The sequence below is a fragment of the Pithys albifrons genome, chromosome 6 (assembly GCF_047495875.1).
Source record: "Pithys albifrons albifrons isolate INPA30051 chromosome 6, PitAlb_v1, whole genome shotgun sequence".
Taxonomy (NCBI): Eukaryota; Metazoa; Chordata; class Aves; order Passeriformes; family Thamnophilidae; genus Pithys; species Pithys albifrons.
This window is the reverse complement of record NC_092463.1, coordinates 5472335-5490107: the sequence shown is the minus strand read 5'-3', so window position 1 is coordinate 5490107 and position 17773 is coordinate 5472335. Positions and strand designations below refer to the sequence as shown.

General features: G+C 48.5%; 1 protein-coding gene across 3 annotated transcripts in view; it reads right to left on the bottom strand.

Annotated features, from left to right (window-relative positions):
• The window catches only part of DAAM1 (dishevelled associated activator of morphogenesis 1), a 95045-nt gene that overhangs the window by 25430 nt on the left and 51842 nt on the right, over positions 1-17773 (bottom strand). For all 3 annotated transcript variants that reach the window (XM_071557305.1, XM_071557304.1, XM_071557303.1), the window contains 10 exons: positions 15898-15987; positions 6329-6400; positions 4569-4663; positions 2453-2786; positions 1888-1998; positions 1678-1781; positions 1207-1273; positions 740-857; positions 490-628; positions 72-130 (listed from right to left, as the gene is read on the bottom strand). In XM_071557305.1, coding sequence (XP_071413406.1) covers positions 72-130; positions 490-628; positions 740-857; positions 1207-1273; positions 1678-1781; positions 1888-1998; positions 2453-2786; positions 4569-4663; positions 6329-6400; positions 15898-15987 — 1189 coding nt within the window. The remainder of the gene's footprint in view (positions 1-71; positions 131-489; positions 629-739; positions 858-1206; positions 1274-1677; positions 1782-1887; positions 1999-2452; positions 2787-4568; positions 4664-6328; positions 6401-15897; positions 15988-17773) is intronic.

Here is a 17773-nt window from a genome sequence, read left to right as displayed (position 1 = left end):
TATAAATGCATGTATATGTTAACTGTTTAACTAAGGTTTAAGCTGGCATCATATATCTCTCCATCACTCACCTTTCCGCATTTTTTCTGCTTGCTCTTTCCACTGTTTCACTTCGTTTTCATTGACTAACCTGAAAGGAAAACAGATGTAGTAGCACATGCGACAATCCTACTGCAGCAAACAAATGACCATCACCACCAAGAAACACGACTGACCAAGTGGGATTTAATGCTCCCAAAATGGTACGTCTAACCTCTGATCTGCCTCCCCCCCAGCAGGGTTTTGCAGTCTGGGATTCAAAATTTAGCAGTGAATATGTAAAAACTCCTAAATCTCAAGTATTGCTTGCAAGTGCTACCTAATGAAATGGATATGCTTCATTCACTAAGGTGGGGTTGTAGTGAAGTCAATTGGGAAGTCACCAGCTCCACAGATGCTGTCTTGTGACAGGCAGTGATGAATAAGGAACAGCGACACTTGAGCACTTACATTCGGACAACATTTTTAATGTTGAAGTTTTCCAGGGGAGTGGCGTCAGGGTCCTGCCCTTTGTCACTCTGGATGACGATCTGCTGCACGATCCTGTCGAGCAGCAGCCAGTACTGGACAGTGTTGCCGCTTCTTTTATCTGCAGGGGAAGATGGGAAGAGACTGAGGTGAGCAGCAGGGAGGCCATGGCACCCCTGGGTAGGACGTGTGGGCTTGCCAGGTGGGTTCCTTTGCCTCTCCCAGCACTCACAAGGCATCTGGAGACAGTGGTGCAGGATGGACATAAAGTGCGGGTACGCCTCGCTGTGCGTCAGCCTCTTCCTCGTCAGCTCGAACATCTGAGTCGCACTTTTGGTGTCAATGTGGACCTGTGGACATGAGGAAAGTGAGGTCAGGCCACTGGACCAATAATGGCATCACCTGTTTCCCAAGACTCAGCTCCAAACCCTACAAGCCATCCTCACCCCACACTCAATGAACAGACCAAGGGCCCCTGCCCTGCGAGGGGCAAATAGTGCTGGTCAGCAGCCAGAGGAGAAGAGGGATGAAGAAGGCTTTAGGACAGAGGTTGCAACACAGCAGGGCAACACGAAAGATTTCCAGCTTCCAGATTTTATCCAGAAGACCACACTTTCTCCCAGGGCCCAGGGGTGTTTTTAAAAGGAACTGTAACATTGACCTCTGCTGTTTTCATTAGTACTATTCATACTCACTCACCAGCTCAAATCTTTTGGCAAACTCCAGTTCGTCTTCATTTCTAAGCATTTCAAAAAAATCTAAGTGCCTGAGGAAAGAAAATGGAAAGAAAAAAACCACTGTTAAAAGCAGATACAAGTGTGACAATAAATTTCAGGCAGCCGGTCTGTCAGTGGCCCACAGACAAGTGGGGATTGAACCATCCACTGGCTCTTCAGTCTCGAGTTCCAAGTCACCACAGATTGTCCAAGAAGCCTTTTGGGATGAGGAGGAGAAGGGCTGGCAGCATCCTTTGGATTCCTGATAGCACATCCTTCCCAGCTCAACCCTATGTTAGAGTATAACAAAACCACACTGGGGTTTTCCCTTCCTTCTTGGGTTCTGTAAGAGTGGTGAGTCTAGAGACACGTGCTGTCCCCAAAGACAAAGTTCAGAAACCAAAAGCAAGGGCACAAGGCAAAAATCATGAGTGGGCTGGGGGTCACTACTCACCGGTCAAGGGTTGAGTTTTCATGTTGTCTTAGTTTATCAATGACTGGCTGGATCCCAAGCATGAGGAATTCGTATCTTAGATGGAGTCTGAAATCCAGGCTTTCCTGCAAGGGACAGTTGTCATGTCAACACAGCAAGGAGCACATCCTCAGAAAGCTTACTGAAATAAGCATCCCAAACCCCTCCCTCTTCAAGAGCCCCAGTGCTCACCACGCCTGCTCCCTGACTCAGGACTGCGTTGATGAAGGACATGATGGCTGTCTTGAGGCTCACTTCATCTCGATACCGCCCCGTGCTCTTGTCCAAGTCATTGATCAGCGTCTGCCAAACACACAGTATCAATTAAATGCCCTGTGACAGCCCCAGCACTGCACAAACAGCCCAGGGACACATGCAGGAACAACTTCTTATAATGCTCCTACAGTCACTGTACCTGGTGATGGACTATCAGCTGCACTCCACCCCAGCACCCATTTGGGCTAACATCAGCCCATCCAGACGTGCTGCAGCCTTGCAGAGCTGTAATCCCAGTGACCCCGCACAAGCAAGCTTTTTTTTTTTGGTGGGGGGGATGTTTCCTTAAATAACTGGTTCCTCCCTCTTTTCCCAGCTGCAGTTCTCATCAGACACAGTTCCGTGGTAATTCCCAGATTTTTTGAAGTTGCAAACATCCATGACAAAACATTTGCAACAAGTATTTAGCTATCCAGGAGAAGGAAGGAACAAGAATGCCGAGTTTCAGGAGCTTTGGAGGGGTAAGTCGAGACCCACCTACCTGAAAACGAGTCCGTTCACTGGCGTATTTCTGGTAGTGCAGCATTGCCTCCAGTACCTTCTTGTGGCCCCCGGGAACCAGGCACACAGCGCCCATGATTTCCAGCACTGCCACCTTTGTCTTAATATTCTCCGTGCTCAGACTCTGAGCGATTACGTTAATACTCTCCAAATGGGCCAGGACGTGAGCCCGGCCCAGGGAGTTGTTCATTAGTGCTTTTATACATCCAATGAGCGAGGTATGTATTCGAGACTCTGCTGTCTCATAGTCCATGCTTTTGAGAAAGTTCAGAATACATGACAAGCCATCCAGGTCGATGAAACGGGTTACAAACCTGTCAAAAAGAGGAGTTTTAATGTTATAACAGAATGGTAAAGGACCATTTTACCCTCAAACAGGGCTAACTTGTCTGTTGATGTAAACCCAGAACCTTCTTATATACTTTTTCTTGGATAACAGAAAGCCTGAAGAACATCTGTGGCCCAGACACAGGGATGGGGTTGCAAAAATCAATTTAATTGGTGTTCAGTTGTGTAGGCAACCAAGTCGTGAACAGTGAGAATATCTGGTAGAGGACCAGCTAAGCCAGCCATCAGCACAAGTCCCAGGGTGCAGGTTGGGAGTTTGCAGCTACATTGCTGCAAAATCTTACTGGTTTCCAACTTGTGTCTTAAATCTCATTCACTCAGGACCAGTTTTGCACAGGACTGGAAAAAGCTCCCAACCCCTGAAGTCTCCTCCTCATGAGCTGCAGCCTTTCTGCCTTCCATAACAACATCATCATCCATATCCCTTTACTCTCTTAGGCACATTTCACCAATTTTAAGAGATTTGTGATTTTTATGATGACTTAAAACACCCATGAATAGAAAACAGACAGCAAAATGTATGGAAGTGCCCCAGGCGGTTGCACTAGAGCAGACACAACACTTCATGCTGCTCAGGCATTTTAGGACCTCCCTGCCCAGTGCCATCCAGGCTGGGTGTCCTCTGGTTTGGCAAAAGACATGGGCTTGGAAAGCAAATGAGCCAAGAACAGACCAGTACTGGGATGATTTTAATTCGAAACAAGCCATGCTGATGCGCAGCAACAAAAGGGGTAATTGTAGGCTTGGGAAAAACTGATTTCTCTGCTTCAAAGCCTGCTCTTCTTCTAGCCAAAGTCAATAGGAAAGTTGATGTTCACTTCCCTGAGTGAAAAAGCAGGTCCAACAAGTAAGATTTCCTATAGAGCTTGCTGCATCCCTTAAAAAAACTCAAACCCCACTTTTAAGGACTTGAAAAGTTTCATGCCTGGGTACCAGCCCTGCTCACTGCAGGGCTGGCACCCATGAGGTCCAGGTGTCACAGAAATCAGGTGCTCACCCTCAACCCTGGGAATTTCTTACCAAGAACCATCACCAGAACCATCGAAAGAGAAATGGAAGATGGGAATCTATTTGCAAGCAGTAGAAAATGTGTTTCTTTCGTAATCAGAGCAGGTCAGGCATTTCCTAATGAAACACATTCCCACCAGAATGTGTCAACCTGAGGCATCTTAAAGATTTTGCAGATATGCAAGTAGACTCCAGAGAAAACAAAATTAGGAAAAACTACAGACATTCAGAAAGAGTCCCACCCTTCCTTTATCCTCTCCATCAAAATACTGGAGCAACATTTTTATTTTTGCATTTCACAGAAGCCTGAAGACTGATGCAATTTTTTTTCCTTTAAAAAGTACAAGAGAAACTGAAGTTGAAACAAAAGGCCTGGCTGACCAACAGAAATTGCAGCATTTTTTGTTGTTTTTTGTGTTTTTTAAATTCAACCTGGAAGGAATTTTTACATTCTCTTATAGTAAGAAAAAAGGAAAATTTGGGGAGGGCGAAAAAAAAATGGGAGGAGTTGCCTGATTTGTCTGAACAGACAAGAAGGTGCTGGTAGCTCTTGGTCACAAAAAGGACCAAGAAAAAGAAACAAAATGACAAGAGGTAAATCAAAAAGAGCAATTAGAGCCTCGACTCCCTCATCCTATGCAGCTCCCATTTATATTTCTATTTAAACCCCTTCTCTGACAGAGAACTCAAACCCAAAGCCACAACTGTAGTGATAAAGCCAGGAAAGGGAAGGGAATTGCCTCATTGGTTTTGTCCGCAGTGCAGTCTTCAGACTTTCGATTGTTTTATTTCTCTCCTCCTCATCTTCTTTTTCCAAGGCGATCAGTGATTTTCTCTGTGGAAGGAGGAACACAGATATTAGAGGTGGAGTCTCCCTTCAAAACACATTCCCAGGGAGTGGCAGAGCCCAATTCCCACCATGCCAAGTCCTGGGGATGGAGCTGGGATCCTAAACCAACTCTGGAAATCTAAAAGTCCAGATTCTAAAGGCAACCACAGGACTTGGGAAAAGAAGTAGTGAGGAAAACCCCTGTGCTGTGCAAGGAGACAGCTTGGACCAGGGACAGCAGGATGAAGACACTGTCGGCAAGTGCCCACACAACTCCTGCTCTGCTCTGCACTGGTGTGGTCTCACCTCAAGTCCTGGGAGCAGCTTTGGGCCCCACAATGTAAGAGAGACATTAAGCTATCAGAAAGTGTCCAAAGGAGACCATGAGAATCTGAAGCAATAGCTGAGGGCACTTGGTCTGTTCAGCCTGGAGGAGACTGAGAGGAGACTTATCACAGTTACAACTTTCCTTGGGAAGGGAAGCAGAGGCAAGTACAGATCTCACAACTCTAATGACCAGTGACAGGACTTGAGGAAATGGCAAGAAGCTGAGTCAGGGAAGGTTTAGATTGGCTATCAGGAAAAAGTTTTTCACTCAGAGGGTGGCTGAGCACTGGAACAGGCTCCCCAGGGAAGTGGTCACAGCACCAAGCATGTCTGAGATCAAGGAGTGTTTGGACAATGCTCACAGGCACATGGTGGGATTCTTGGGATATCCTGTCAAGACAGAGCCAGGAGGCGATAGAATGTTGAATCCACACTTGGGGTCAGCCAGGTGGGTCCTGCCAACCCTGTCACTCCCAAGTCTCCCAGTGAAACCCACCAGTCTGCATCTGGGTTGGGGACAGTGGTTGTATGCATGGGATTTTGCTCTCCAAATCATGCTGGAGGCCAGGATTTTGTCTCCTGCACCTGGCTAGAATGGCTGTTTGCAGCCCTGGGCACACATGGGTATGGCTCACTCAAATTTATGCAACCAAGGCCACAGCTAAAGCAACACCCTGGGTGCTTCCTGCGCCACCCGACAGAGCTGGGCCCTCAGAGGTGTCAGGGTGAGCCCTGCCAGCACCAGCTGAGGCTAATCCAAAGCAGAGGGAAAGGGTCCTAGCAGATATAAGGAGATGTGCTGACCTCTGCATTTAACCCAGCTCCTCTTCAGCAGCACATCAGGGAGATCAAAGCCACCCTACAGGCATCTGGCAGGCTTTGATCACAAGCTCAGCTCAGGCCCAGGGCTTTGACTGGCTGGCAGCCCATGGCCAGCACTGCATGTTCCTGCCTTCCCGGAGGGGAGCAGCACATTCCCTCCCAGCTCACAGCTCCCTGATCACCCCTCTGCCCAATCCCTGGAAGTGTTCAAGGCCAGCCTGGGCAGGGCTTGGAGCAACCTGCTCCAGTGGAAGGTGCCCCTACCTGTGGCAGGGGCCTTAGAACCAGATGGTGTCCTAAGTCCCTTCCAACCCAAACCACTCTTGATTCTGTGGTTATATGAAATGCCCTGTGTGCTATAGGAGTCTCTCCATTTTGCAGCTGTACCTGTTGATCTAACAGATCACATGATAGTGCCTCAATAAACACTCATCACCCTCTCAGGCACAGCACTGACAGTTACCCCTGTGCTGCTGCCCCATATGGGGTTCACAAGCATCAGAGCATTGGGGAAATACTTACTGCAGCCATTGAATTCAGCTGATCGATATAGAACTCTGGCCAGCTGGTGGCTCCTTTATTTTCTTCCTGGTCCTGGTGGGGGATAAGAAAGTGAAACAAACCCATAAGATTAGAAATAGTATTTAATGTCCCTGGCCCTTCATGAGCAGCCACCTCTAAAGCGCCCTTCAGCTCTTGCATTACTTTATAGCAATATGTGTGACTTTCTAACATTCTGAGCTCACCCCTGACAGCTCCAGCTATGGGAACATTATCTGATTTATTGAACTAGCAAACTTTATACATGATTACACCATCTGCCTGTGACCAAACATTGCTCCAATGATTCTGCATCAGTCTTGTAATTATCAGCTTCAGAGAGATGACACTGAAATTTTACATCCAAATTTCTTGTTTCAACTCCACAGTGCCCCTGAAGCTTTGGCTGTACAGCCTTGATGAATATGCTCTGGGGTAAAAAAAGATCTTTTACAAACAATGAAGAGTGTTTAAATGCAACATGAACTAGGCTCCACTCCTGGAGCAGGATCAAGGCTTATCAACACCCTAAGAGAGACTCCAGGCACAACAGATAATTCCTCTGTGGGCTTCTTAAGTCACTAGGAGGGAACACATACCTGGGAATGTCTCCTGTTAAAGGATGTCACCCCTAGGCCCATGATCTATTACACAGAATGATGCAGAGCCTCATTTGATCATCCTGGTCTGTGATGCCCTGCATCTGTCATGACTCATGAGGGGTTTTCAGGTTCTCCCTTGTTCCTGTAGGACATCACTGAAGGATCTCTGAGCCCATCTCAGGGAACTGATGCTGTGTGTCCCCAGGGATTGCATAAAGTAGGCAGAATTTGAAGGAATACTTCAAAATCAACCCTTTTCCCCACCTTCTTTTCCTAAAAATGTGTATCGAAAGAAGAAGAGGGTTTCACAAGAGAAACGTCACACAGGTCTAGGCTGAAGTCAACAAATACTGCACGAATCCCAGATATTTCCCACTGGTAACCCTCTTCAATTCAGAGTCTGACTCTTTCCTAACTTTAAGAGATGTTTGCACTGCTTATCCTACACCACCATCACCTACGATGCTGGACGACCTTCTCCTCTGCCCCCACGTCTGTGCACGCAGACAGCTACTGATCCCCTGGCTGATTTCAGCGAGCTTCAGGAGCACAGTCCCAAATATTTACTGCAGCTCAAGAGGTGTATGTCGAAAATGTTTGTGCATACAAACTTCCCAAGCTGCAGCTTGCCAAGATGAGGACACATGGAGGCAAGGATAGGTAATTTGGATGAGATTTGACTCACCCCCCCTGGGGCAGCACAGCCTGACCCTTGGCTTTTGCTGTGCCTGGCTCCAGGATAGGGACGGAAGGAGCTTGAGAGCAACAAGGGGCCTGGAAACCTCTGCCCTTTGCTTTCATCCTTCTCCTGACCCCACAGTCCCTCAGAGGTGCCAAGCAGCTGGGGTGAGGCTCAGGCCACCTGTCTGCTCCGTGTCGATCCTGTCTGACATGGGCAGCTGGGTCTTTCCAGCTCTTCAGCTGAGCCCTGTGCACACCTCTCTGAGCTGTCTCATGCTCTGCCATGGGAAGGCTCTGCACAAAGCTTGTGGGCATTTTGGTTTTCCCTGCTTTTCTGACCCGCTTTAGAGACTGGCATGCATATGGTATTCCAGTGAACAGCAGAGCTGGGGCACCCACACATGCCTTGAACATGGTCCTGGAGGTGTCAGTGGAGGTCCTCCCAATCACTCCAGGATACCATCAGCATCTAAGGAGCATCTTTGTGCCACAAGTGGTCACAACAAAGGTACCAAATGGGAAGGGTGGGAAGGTCCCCACCACAGCACAGCACTGCACCAAGAGGTGTCCAGGTGCACCCAGCCAGGAGATTTGGGCAGGGAGCAAGATCCCTGCTGAGCAATGGGGAGGGAAGGCAAGTCATCCCGTATCCCAGGACCTTCCAACATGCTGTGAACACCTGCAAGGCAGGCAGGGATCTGGACCTGCTGCTCGTTTAGGGTTGAAAAGAAGCGGTGGAGCAAATAAAGGTCTCCGGGGGGCAGAGGGGGAGGCTGAACAACAAAATTGGCTAAACTGCTCATTTATAATTAACGTGCTGCATTATAAATATTTCCCTTTGCTCGGCTCCCTCGGGCTCTTGCATTTCCTCCCTGAAACCCCCAATTTAGAAAGTGCTCTCAATTAAGTGCAGCAGAACCTCATTAATTCCGATGAGCAGCTGGGCAGGCTCGTCGGAAAACAGCTTCCCAGCAAAGGGGGACTGAACAATAAAGCAGGCAAAGATCAGGGCATGGGCTTCCCTCCCCTCGGCTCGCTGCAGGATGTTGCTCAGTGGTAATTACTGGGGCTAATGGTCTACAGCACACTGATAAGTGTCCTTTAGTGTATTCCTGGTGGTAAAGAAATCTCCTGACAAAGCGACAGCCTGGAGGGAGGTGAGTCACAAGGCTCTGCTCAGCCCAGGAGGAGGGAGGAACTTCTCCAGGCATCAGGGTTTGAAAGGATGAGTTTGTAAGACGGTTTCGCAGTACCCAGGGTGGGTTTTGGGGATGTGAGTTTTGCAGCCTGCTTTTGGTGAAGGATGCCCAGACATAGAGCTGAGCACCTCCAATGTCAGGATGCTCCATCACATCCTGCCCAGCTGACACTAAGGAAATGAACATCTCCCAATTCCTTACTCGCTGGGCTGTGTTTAGGTCTTTGCTGTGGTTGCTCTCAAGCAGCACAGACATGAGGGCTGACCCAAGACCCTCTGGCAGCCCACTGTGAGCTGCTTTTTTAGAGGCAGGCTGATGGCTGTAACTGGACAGTGCAGGGACAGGTATCCCTTTTCTTCAGTAACATTTACATGAACATCCCTCGCTGTCTACTGGGAAGCAGCCCTGATGTGCCACCACACACGTGCTCTGCTGCAAAAAATTAGGAAATGCCAAAGTTGTGCAGCCAAGAACAAACCTTGCCCTGTTCCTTGCTTTGTTCCCACCTGCTTACCCCCTACCTACTTCTTTCCAGGGACCTGGCAAAAATACAGATCCCATCAACTGCAATCCTGGTGTCACCATGCCCTCTCCCCATCTCTTGTTGTCCCTTTCTATGTGTGTGGGGCTGAGGGATGCTGTCACTTGACTGTTTTGTTCCATGGTGGCAGAGAGGCAGGGGGCCGTTGTGATGTGAACCCAATAAACAAACAAGCTCCATCCCCTCTGTCAGGGCCGGGTGCCAGGCAGAAAGCAGTGGCCAGTCAAGATGCCTCATTAGCAGGAGCTTTTCCAAGCAAAGGTCACAGATCTGCCAGATCCATACACCCCTTTGCTCTTCCTGGGGAGATTTTACGCTCCCTAGCCCTGTCATGTCTTGGTTACAAGTCTGACACTTCCACAACCTCTGTGCCTTCCCCTCAGAGTGCCAGCAGCTTCCACAGCCAGACTGTGCTTCACCTCCCAATGACCAGCCATGGGACTGAGGAGGTGGTGGCTCAGCCAGTGGTGGCTCAAAGGAATTTTCAGGCTGGTCACAGGCCTGTTTGGGCACAGTTATTGACATCTGGAAGGTGCATCTTCATGAGGTCTTGGTGCTCTGACCTGCAGGAATGCAGCTGATGAGAGCAATGCAACCTTCTGCTTGTAGTATGTGCCCATGCTGCTGGGAAGAAAGACACTTGTGATGCTCCTCAGGGCTTTGTCACACTTGTTTTGCTTCCAAACCAAGCTTCTGGTGACATCTTTTAGGTGCCTAGTCTGCAGGTGATGTCTCCATCTGATCCATAAGCCCTTCCCACACTCAGAGCCTATGGTAGTGCTGATGGATCTGGAGTTGCTTTGGGATAACAGCCTTAGACAGTGGTAGGCTGAGTACCCCACCCACCTGATGTCCAACACACCAAGTTAGACCCCAGAAAGTGAAACCAGTCAGAAGGAAAGGGCTGGCTCACAGCAGTCAGCTCCAAGCAAACCCTGGACAGCCCTTCACTGACTTTTCTCCCAGGTGGCTTTTCTGTCAGGTACCAAGTGATAGGACAAGAGAAAATGGCCTCCAGTTGTACCAGAAGAGGCTTAGATTGGATATTATGCAAATTTTCTTCACTGAAAATGTGGTCAGGCTGTTCAGGGAAGTGGTAGAATCACCATCCCTGAAGGGTTTAAAAAGCATGTGGATGTGGCACCTATGGCCAAGGTTTAGTGGTGGACCTGGCAGTGCTGGGTTAATGGTTGAACTTGATGATCTTAAGTCTTTCCAACCTTAATGAGATTATGATTCTAAGACATTGAGGGTTCACCTCCCTCTTGGCATCACCTGCAAGGCTGGTCTGCCCCAGGAGAATGTCACTCCAGGAAAGTCACAGCAATGGGTTAAAAAACCCCTCCTCTGTTAGTACCTGCTGTGAACACAGAAACAACCCCCTTCATTTTCACACATTGTCCTGACATAATTTTTATTTTGCATATTCCCCATCCCTCCTTCTGCTCCATAAGGGCAGAGCAAGGGAAAGCTGGCAGCAGGTGGAAACCCATCACATTTTGGCAATCCCTCTCTCTCTGTCTGCTGCAAAAGATCCACTTGGATTCTGTTTGCAAGGTCAAAAAAGAAGCAGACAGTGGCATGGATGGGTTTTAAAGCCAATGGGTCTGCAGCATGCATGAGACATTTAAATCCAGCCCAGCTCCACCAACACAGCCAAGCCTTTGTCAGGCATGTGCTGGTGGAGGTTTGGGCCCACAACATCCCTTTGGGGGTCCCTCATCCCTCCAGCTGCTCAGCTCACCCACCTAAATGATTTCAACTAAAGCTGCTTCCCTGTGGAGCCATGCTGCAAACAGCTGGAATTTCATCACTCTCCCCAAGTGGGGATCTCAGGGTCTGAACCAGCCCAGCCCACTCCACTTTTCCATATGCTAACATTTTCTATACCCTCTCCTCTACAAATACACACATGCCCTCATACACTTTTCTCAGGGTTTAGAAATTATGCTCCCCATAAGCAAATACAGCATGACCAGATGCCTTTTGTAGTCAGCTGGTTCATTGTTTGAAAAGCTTTGCTTTAAAATCCAAAAAGATTGCTAACAGATGCATTTTTTGGCTGGAGAGGGAGAAAAACCTCGTTTAAACAAAAGTGTGTTGTGATTGGAACTAAAAAGGGAATTACCTTGAAAGATAAAAACTATAAACATTTCCTAGTGAATACCCCCAGCCATGCAAACAGCCAGTTTCTCTAGGTCAGCCCCAGAAAGTGACACCAGAGATGGTATTTCAACCTGCTGCTGCAATAACAGCAGGTATATCTGGATGCTCAGAGGCCATGAAATCCTTCTCATCCATCCCAGGTGACCCAGGAGCAAGGCAAAATGCCAAGCTATTTTATCCTACTCCCCCTGCATGCCATCTTAGCTTTTGCTCCTAGTTCTGCTACTGCAGCAAGAATACATAGAATTTATCTTTTTTAAATGATGGAAATAGAAACACAAGCCCCATGAATAAGATGCAGGGCTGAGCAGGACAAGTGGAAGAGAGAGCTGGAAAGAGAAACTCTCTGGAGGGAGTGGGTGGAAGGCACAGTTGGAGGGGAGAGAGACTGTCTGGCTGGAAAATAGAGGATTATTGGAGAGCTATCATTCATTTCCCTATTTATCACATTTTCCCCCATCCTCCCCTGCAAAAGCACCACTGCTGCCTTTTCCTAATGCAAAAGGATCCTGTTTTATGCCTGACGACTGAGGAAATTTTAGAAGCAAGTTCTGCTTGCAGGGGACAGCTTAACATGTCTGAGAGCTACACACCCAGCGTTAGTGATGCCAATGGGTTTTCAACACAAGCTTAAAGAGCACAGCATCACCTGGCATCCCTGTGGGTCATTTTTCCCCTATGGTGGCTTTAGAGATGCTCAGCTGGATCCAAAGGGAGAGGGGCAGAGCCAGACACTGTATTCACATGAGCTGGTTTTCACTACCGATACCTCCACCTGGTTATTTATGCTGAGCTTCTGCCTGAACACCCTGTATCCACCCATATTTCCAGGCTCATAAAAACCATCCATGAAGCTGCTTTAACAGCTTGACATGACGTACATGGGCTGGCAGGAGCCAAATCTCCTGCAGTTAAGAGATCCTGCAGACTAAGCACAAAGGGTTAATCATTAACTCCCTTTGGAGGGTGGCCTCTGGAAAAAAGGCCATCCTGAGTAACCTCCTTTCACTGAGGCAAAACCACAGCCAAAGAAACAGTAAATTTGGAAACCTCCTGCTTCCTCCCTGCACTTCCGAGCAATATCCTCTCCTGGAGAGTGGGGCCAGCAGGGAGCAAAGTATTTTGGGATGAGGTATGAAACGAGTCATCATCCAGAAATACCACTTCTAAAAGCAGATTTCATCCCACTGTTAATGCATCTCCGCCTTTGCATTTCCCTGCTGTATTCCAGCCATAGAGGGGGCTGATGACATCAAAGAAGGTCTCTCCAATAATCTTTAAATCTGTCTCCTGACCCCGAGCCCTGCACAGCTGCTGGATTTAGTGGACCTCAGTTCCTGCTTGGGTTGTCATTGACAGACTCACTGGCCCTCATCACAAGTTGCTTTTCATCTCTAAGCCCCCTCAAGCATCACAGGGTGATGCTTGAGGGGGCTTGGCACCATGAGGAGTTCATCTAGTGCAACCCCCTGCTCTGAGCAGGCTCAGGGCTGGGATCAGACCCAGTGTCTCCATGGATGGAGAGAGGACAAAGACCCCACCCTGCCAAGCCAGTACTGTGGGCTGGGTTGAAAACAGCTGCTAGCAGGGCAGAGAAACCAGGAAACTGCAGGCCAGGGGGAAATATTCCAGGGAAAAAAATATGCCTGGGGAATAGCTGGTTTTCCCTTATTTCCTCTCAACAGGCACTGCCAAGGCCAGGTGCTGTCAGGTCCCTCTCCAGGACAACCCAGCAGAACAAAGTATTTCATTTTTGGTCACCTTTTATGAAATATTGCCCATCCTGGGAATATATAAAGCATGCAACATCTGGGATGCACTCTGGAGAGCTGAGTGTGGTGGATGACACTGATAGCAAAGCTGAAACATCAGCCAAAACTGGCAGCAGAGGAAAGAGCAAAAACTGCTCAGATGACAATTTTGGAGCGTTGGTAAGTCAGGCAACTGCCTGTGATTGATGCCCACCTTTGCCAGCTCACCATGTTGACCCACCTGCTGGGACCCACCACATGAAACTGGGTGTTACCAACATCTCAAGCAACAGGTCGGCCAAATGGTTTGGGAGCACCCTGGACATCCTGAATCACCACCACTCAGACTGCAGCCAAGCCAGGGATACAGGACCACTGTTCTGTCCCCAGGTCCACTGCTCTGGCCAAAATGCAGACACTGCTCTCTGCTAGAGAAGTCCAGCCTCTCTCCTTCATGCCAGGCTACCACGTAGGTGATTTGTCCTCATAAAAACACAGGAACATGAGTAAGGTTTACCACAACAACATGCCAAGATAGCCACTGGTGTTTCTGCTGCTCACCAGTTCTCATTACACAGGGGCAGGACAGCCTAGAGCCCACCATGCACACAGATAAATTCTTCAGCCCATGTAATTCCTGGTTTCCTCCACTGCTGGAGCCTTCATTGATATGGTCTTGCTTATTTAAAAGGAGAAAAGAATTTGTCTCCACAGCACATCTCCATCAGAGGAAGCAGTGGCACGTATGTTCCAAAGCTCATGGAGACAGCATCACAAGTAGAGAAAGAGTGGCTGAGACCAGCCAGAGGCGTAAGGATCAGAGCAAAACTGGAGCCAGAGTTCAGCCTGAGATGGGTGCCCGCTCTGAGGACCTCTGAGGATGCCACAGGGCACTTGCATGGCTCCTTCCTTCACACCATCCCATCAGCAGGGAGTTTCACAGCTCAGTTTTTAAAAAAACATGAGTGCGAGGAGGTTCTGAAACAGGAAAGAGTCACCATCAGCTCCATCTAAACCCTTCCATGGAAGATTAGATAGAAGGTAATCCCCACTCACAATAATAATTACAGGGCTTTGCTTGATTTAAGTCTCTGTTGTCTCCCATTATCCAGACACAGTGGAGCACAGCTCCGCTTATCCGCCAGACAGTGACGAGCGAGCATCCCCTGCCCATTTTCCTGTTGATCCAGACCAGTGCCTGTAATTTGTTAACATCCCTTCTCCCCTCCGATTTAAATCTCGGACATGGCAGGCCTCTGTCTAACAATAATACAGGGATTTCAGGGGTATTTATGAGAGGCTTAAAACTTAATCCTACATGAGCAAGGTAAGCCTGCTCTTGGCCTAAAACATGGCTGGAAAATCTGGTGCCATTGCTACAGCCGGAGAAAACAGACATTAATGCCAGACAGTGAGTGCCCTTCGAGTGAGCTGGCACTGCTCAGCCACCTCCTGCAGCCAGGTGAGGGGCACAGCAGCAAATCTGGGAATGGAATCACAGAATACTAGAATGGTTTGGTTGGAAGGGACCTTAGATATCAGTTGGTTCCAACCCCCCTGCCATGGGCAGAGACAGCTTTCACTAGATCAGGTTGTTTCAAGCCCCATCCAATCTGACCTGAACACTCCCAGGTAGGGAGCAGCCACAGGTTCTCTGGGCAACCTGTGCCAGTGCCTCACCACCCTCACAGTCAAGAATGTCTTCCTTTTATCTACTCTAAATAAATGTTCAGCTTAAAATGATTACCCATTGTCCTGTCCTACTGCCCTACTATAAAGTCAGTCCTCATCTTTTTTATAATCTCCCTTTAGGCACTGGAAGGAGCTCTAAGGTCTCCCCAGAGCCTTCTCTTCTCCACACTGAACAACCCCAACTCTCTCACCCTGTCCTCATAAGGAAGGTGCTCTAGCCCTTGGATTGTCTTCGTGGCCTCCTCTGGACCTGCTCCAACTGTTCCACACTTACAACTGGGGCACACAGATCCATGACACATCAACCCCTATCCATCCCAGTTACACCAGGCACTCTGCATTACCCCAGGGGTGACACAGCTGCACCCTAAAAGAAATCCTTGTGCCACCAGACCAAATCTTTCAAAGGCTGTGCTGCACAGCTTCCCCAGCAGCATTTTCCACGTGTGCTGGAAAGAGCCAGTGAGAGGACAAAAATGACACGCAAACCTGTTTCATGGCAGCAAACAGGAAGCCTGGGGAGGTCTTTGAGGAGGCTGTAATCAGGCCCCCAGACATCAACAGAGAAGAGCAGGGCCATGACAGATGGTGAGTGGAGCAGCCTCTTGCCCTGCAATGCCAACCCGAGTGTCCATGAAGTTCCACATGGCCCTGCTTGTGCTGGCAGGGATCAGAATGAGGAGGGAGACACCTCTGTGGAGTGTGGTGGCACCTGCTCCAGCCTGAATAGGGCTGGGCAGGAAGCGCTCTGCATTCTGGAGACCAAAGACTTTACTTTCCCAGAGTTACCCTGGGGAACCAACACAGTTCTGTGACATCCAAATACCACTTGGCATCCCAAGAGAGCTGTGTCCTTCTCCACATCTCCTCCCCACCCTGCATGAGAGGGAAGAGGCTTAGCACCAAACAAGTCTCTTACTTTTTTCTTGCTGCAGTAGATCTGCCACTTCTTCTCTGCTGGCAGCGCAAACATCGCCTCTCTGTGCTTGTCTGTGAGGTCCAGCTCATCCTGAAAAAGAAAAAAAACCACAAAACATGTAACATGAGCACACAAAGGAGTCACAGCACAGATACAAACCCCCAGATAAGCAATGTAAACCAGTGTGGGTCCACACCACGGTGCAGCAGTGATCCCACAGCATCGCGCTGTGACTCTTGGTTTGTCAGGGCAATGATGCCAATTCTCATCCTCAACTGTTGCTGACCTTCCCCTGACTATGGGCTACTGGGAGGATGGGGCTGCAAACTTCCATGCCTTCTTCCTCCCAGGAATCACCGTAACTGCTTTTAAAGGCTACAAATGTTTTGGAAAGGGCATCCACAAAGCATCACAGCTGCCCACAAGGCCGTTTTACACAGAGGACTGAGACTCCAGGTGACTGACCCCATCTAAGACACTTAGAGCAAAGAAAAATTCAAACAAGACCTTTCTATTTTACCCTCACTGCTTCACTGAGCACCTCACCCTGAGTGGTCCAGTCCATTTCCATCGCTGACACACTCATATCATCAAAAACTGCAGGTGTTTTGCCTTTTGCTTTGTTTTCCTATAACTAAAAATAGAAAGCTCTTTTCCTAATACCTACAGTTCATAAAGGGGTACATTCTCTCCATCAAAACTGGATCACGTACTGCCTGGCAGAGATAAAGCTGTTTACTGACTGAAGCCATTATTGGTTTATCTGATGTTGTTTTAAAGGGCACATCCATTTTCAGCTGGGAGGCTTGGTTAGCAGCGTGCCCTCCGCCGGGATGCCCGAGTATTATCAAAGCCTCATTGCTTCCTGGTGCTAGATGTAGGTCAAAGCTTTTATCAGGGAACTAAATAAAACATTCAGGCAGGGCTGAGAGGCTTGTTGCTAAAGCCAACATTGATCTTTAAACCATGGATGTCTCTTAAAATCACCACTATTGATGACAAACCTCATGCTGGAGGGGTTTTGGGGCAGCAGTGAGATGCTGGAGATGCTGCAGAAGGGCAGAGGAGAGCCCTGCCATGGCCTCCAGCCAAGTCATCCCACACACACAGTGGACTCAAGTAAGAGGATTCCCATTAAAAATTACACTCTTAATTCCAGCAACTAAAAAGAACCACATGGAGACCTTTAAAGCGTCCCTGACTGAACAATAACACTTATCAACTAAAGCTGGTAGCTCCTGTACTCCCATCAAAGCGCCATTTGGGAAGGCTGAGCAGGACACCTCTGGGGAAAGATGGGGCCCTGAATCAGCAAGCCCACAGGCCATCAAGAAATTCAGCTGATCTAATCCAAGCTCATATTGCACACAGTAGCCAGGGAAGGGAACCTTCAGCTACCTTGTAATCCAAACCCAGAGGCAGCATAACACACGGTGAGAGAGGGCTGCAACATCTCAGGAAGGCTTATATATCCTCTGCAGGTATTGATTTCATTTCTTGATGAAATCACTCCTCAAAAGAAAAGGTGTTGTGGAGCTTTTTCCATCGTGCATTCATGGAGAAGCTCTGCCTCTTCCTTAACTTTTTTCCCCCCATATTGACTGACTCTTCAAAACCACTGTGCTGCACAGAGCTGATGGAAGCAGACTTGAAAGTCACCCTTCTAACAGAAATAAACATGCTGCTACAATAGAGACTGGGAAAAAGGCAAGGACTGGGAAAACCTGTGCCCAGTATGAGATACACCTCATCCTCCTAGACAAAGGAGGTGAACCTGGGTTGGGGACTCCTCCAGTGAGTGCCACTTTCAACCCTCATGTTGTTACACAGAGATTTGTATCAAACAACCAACCTTCGCCCCAGGCTCGGGCAAGTC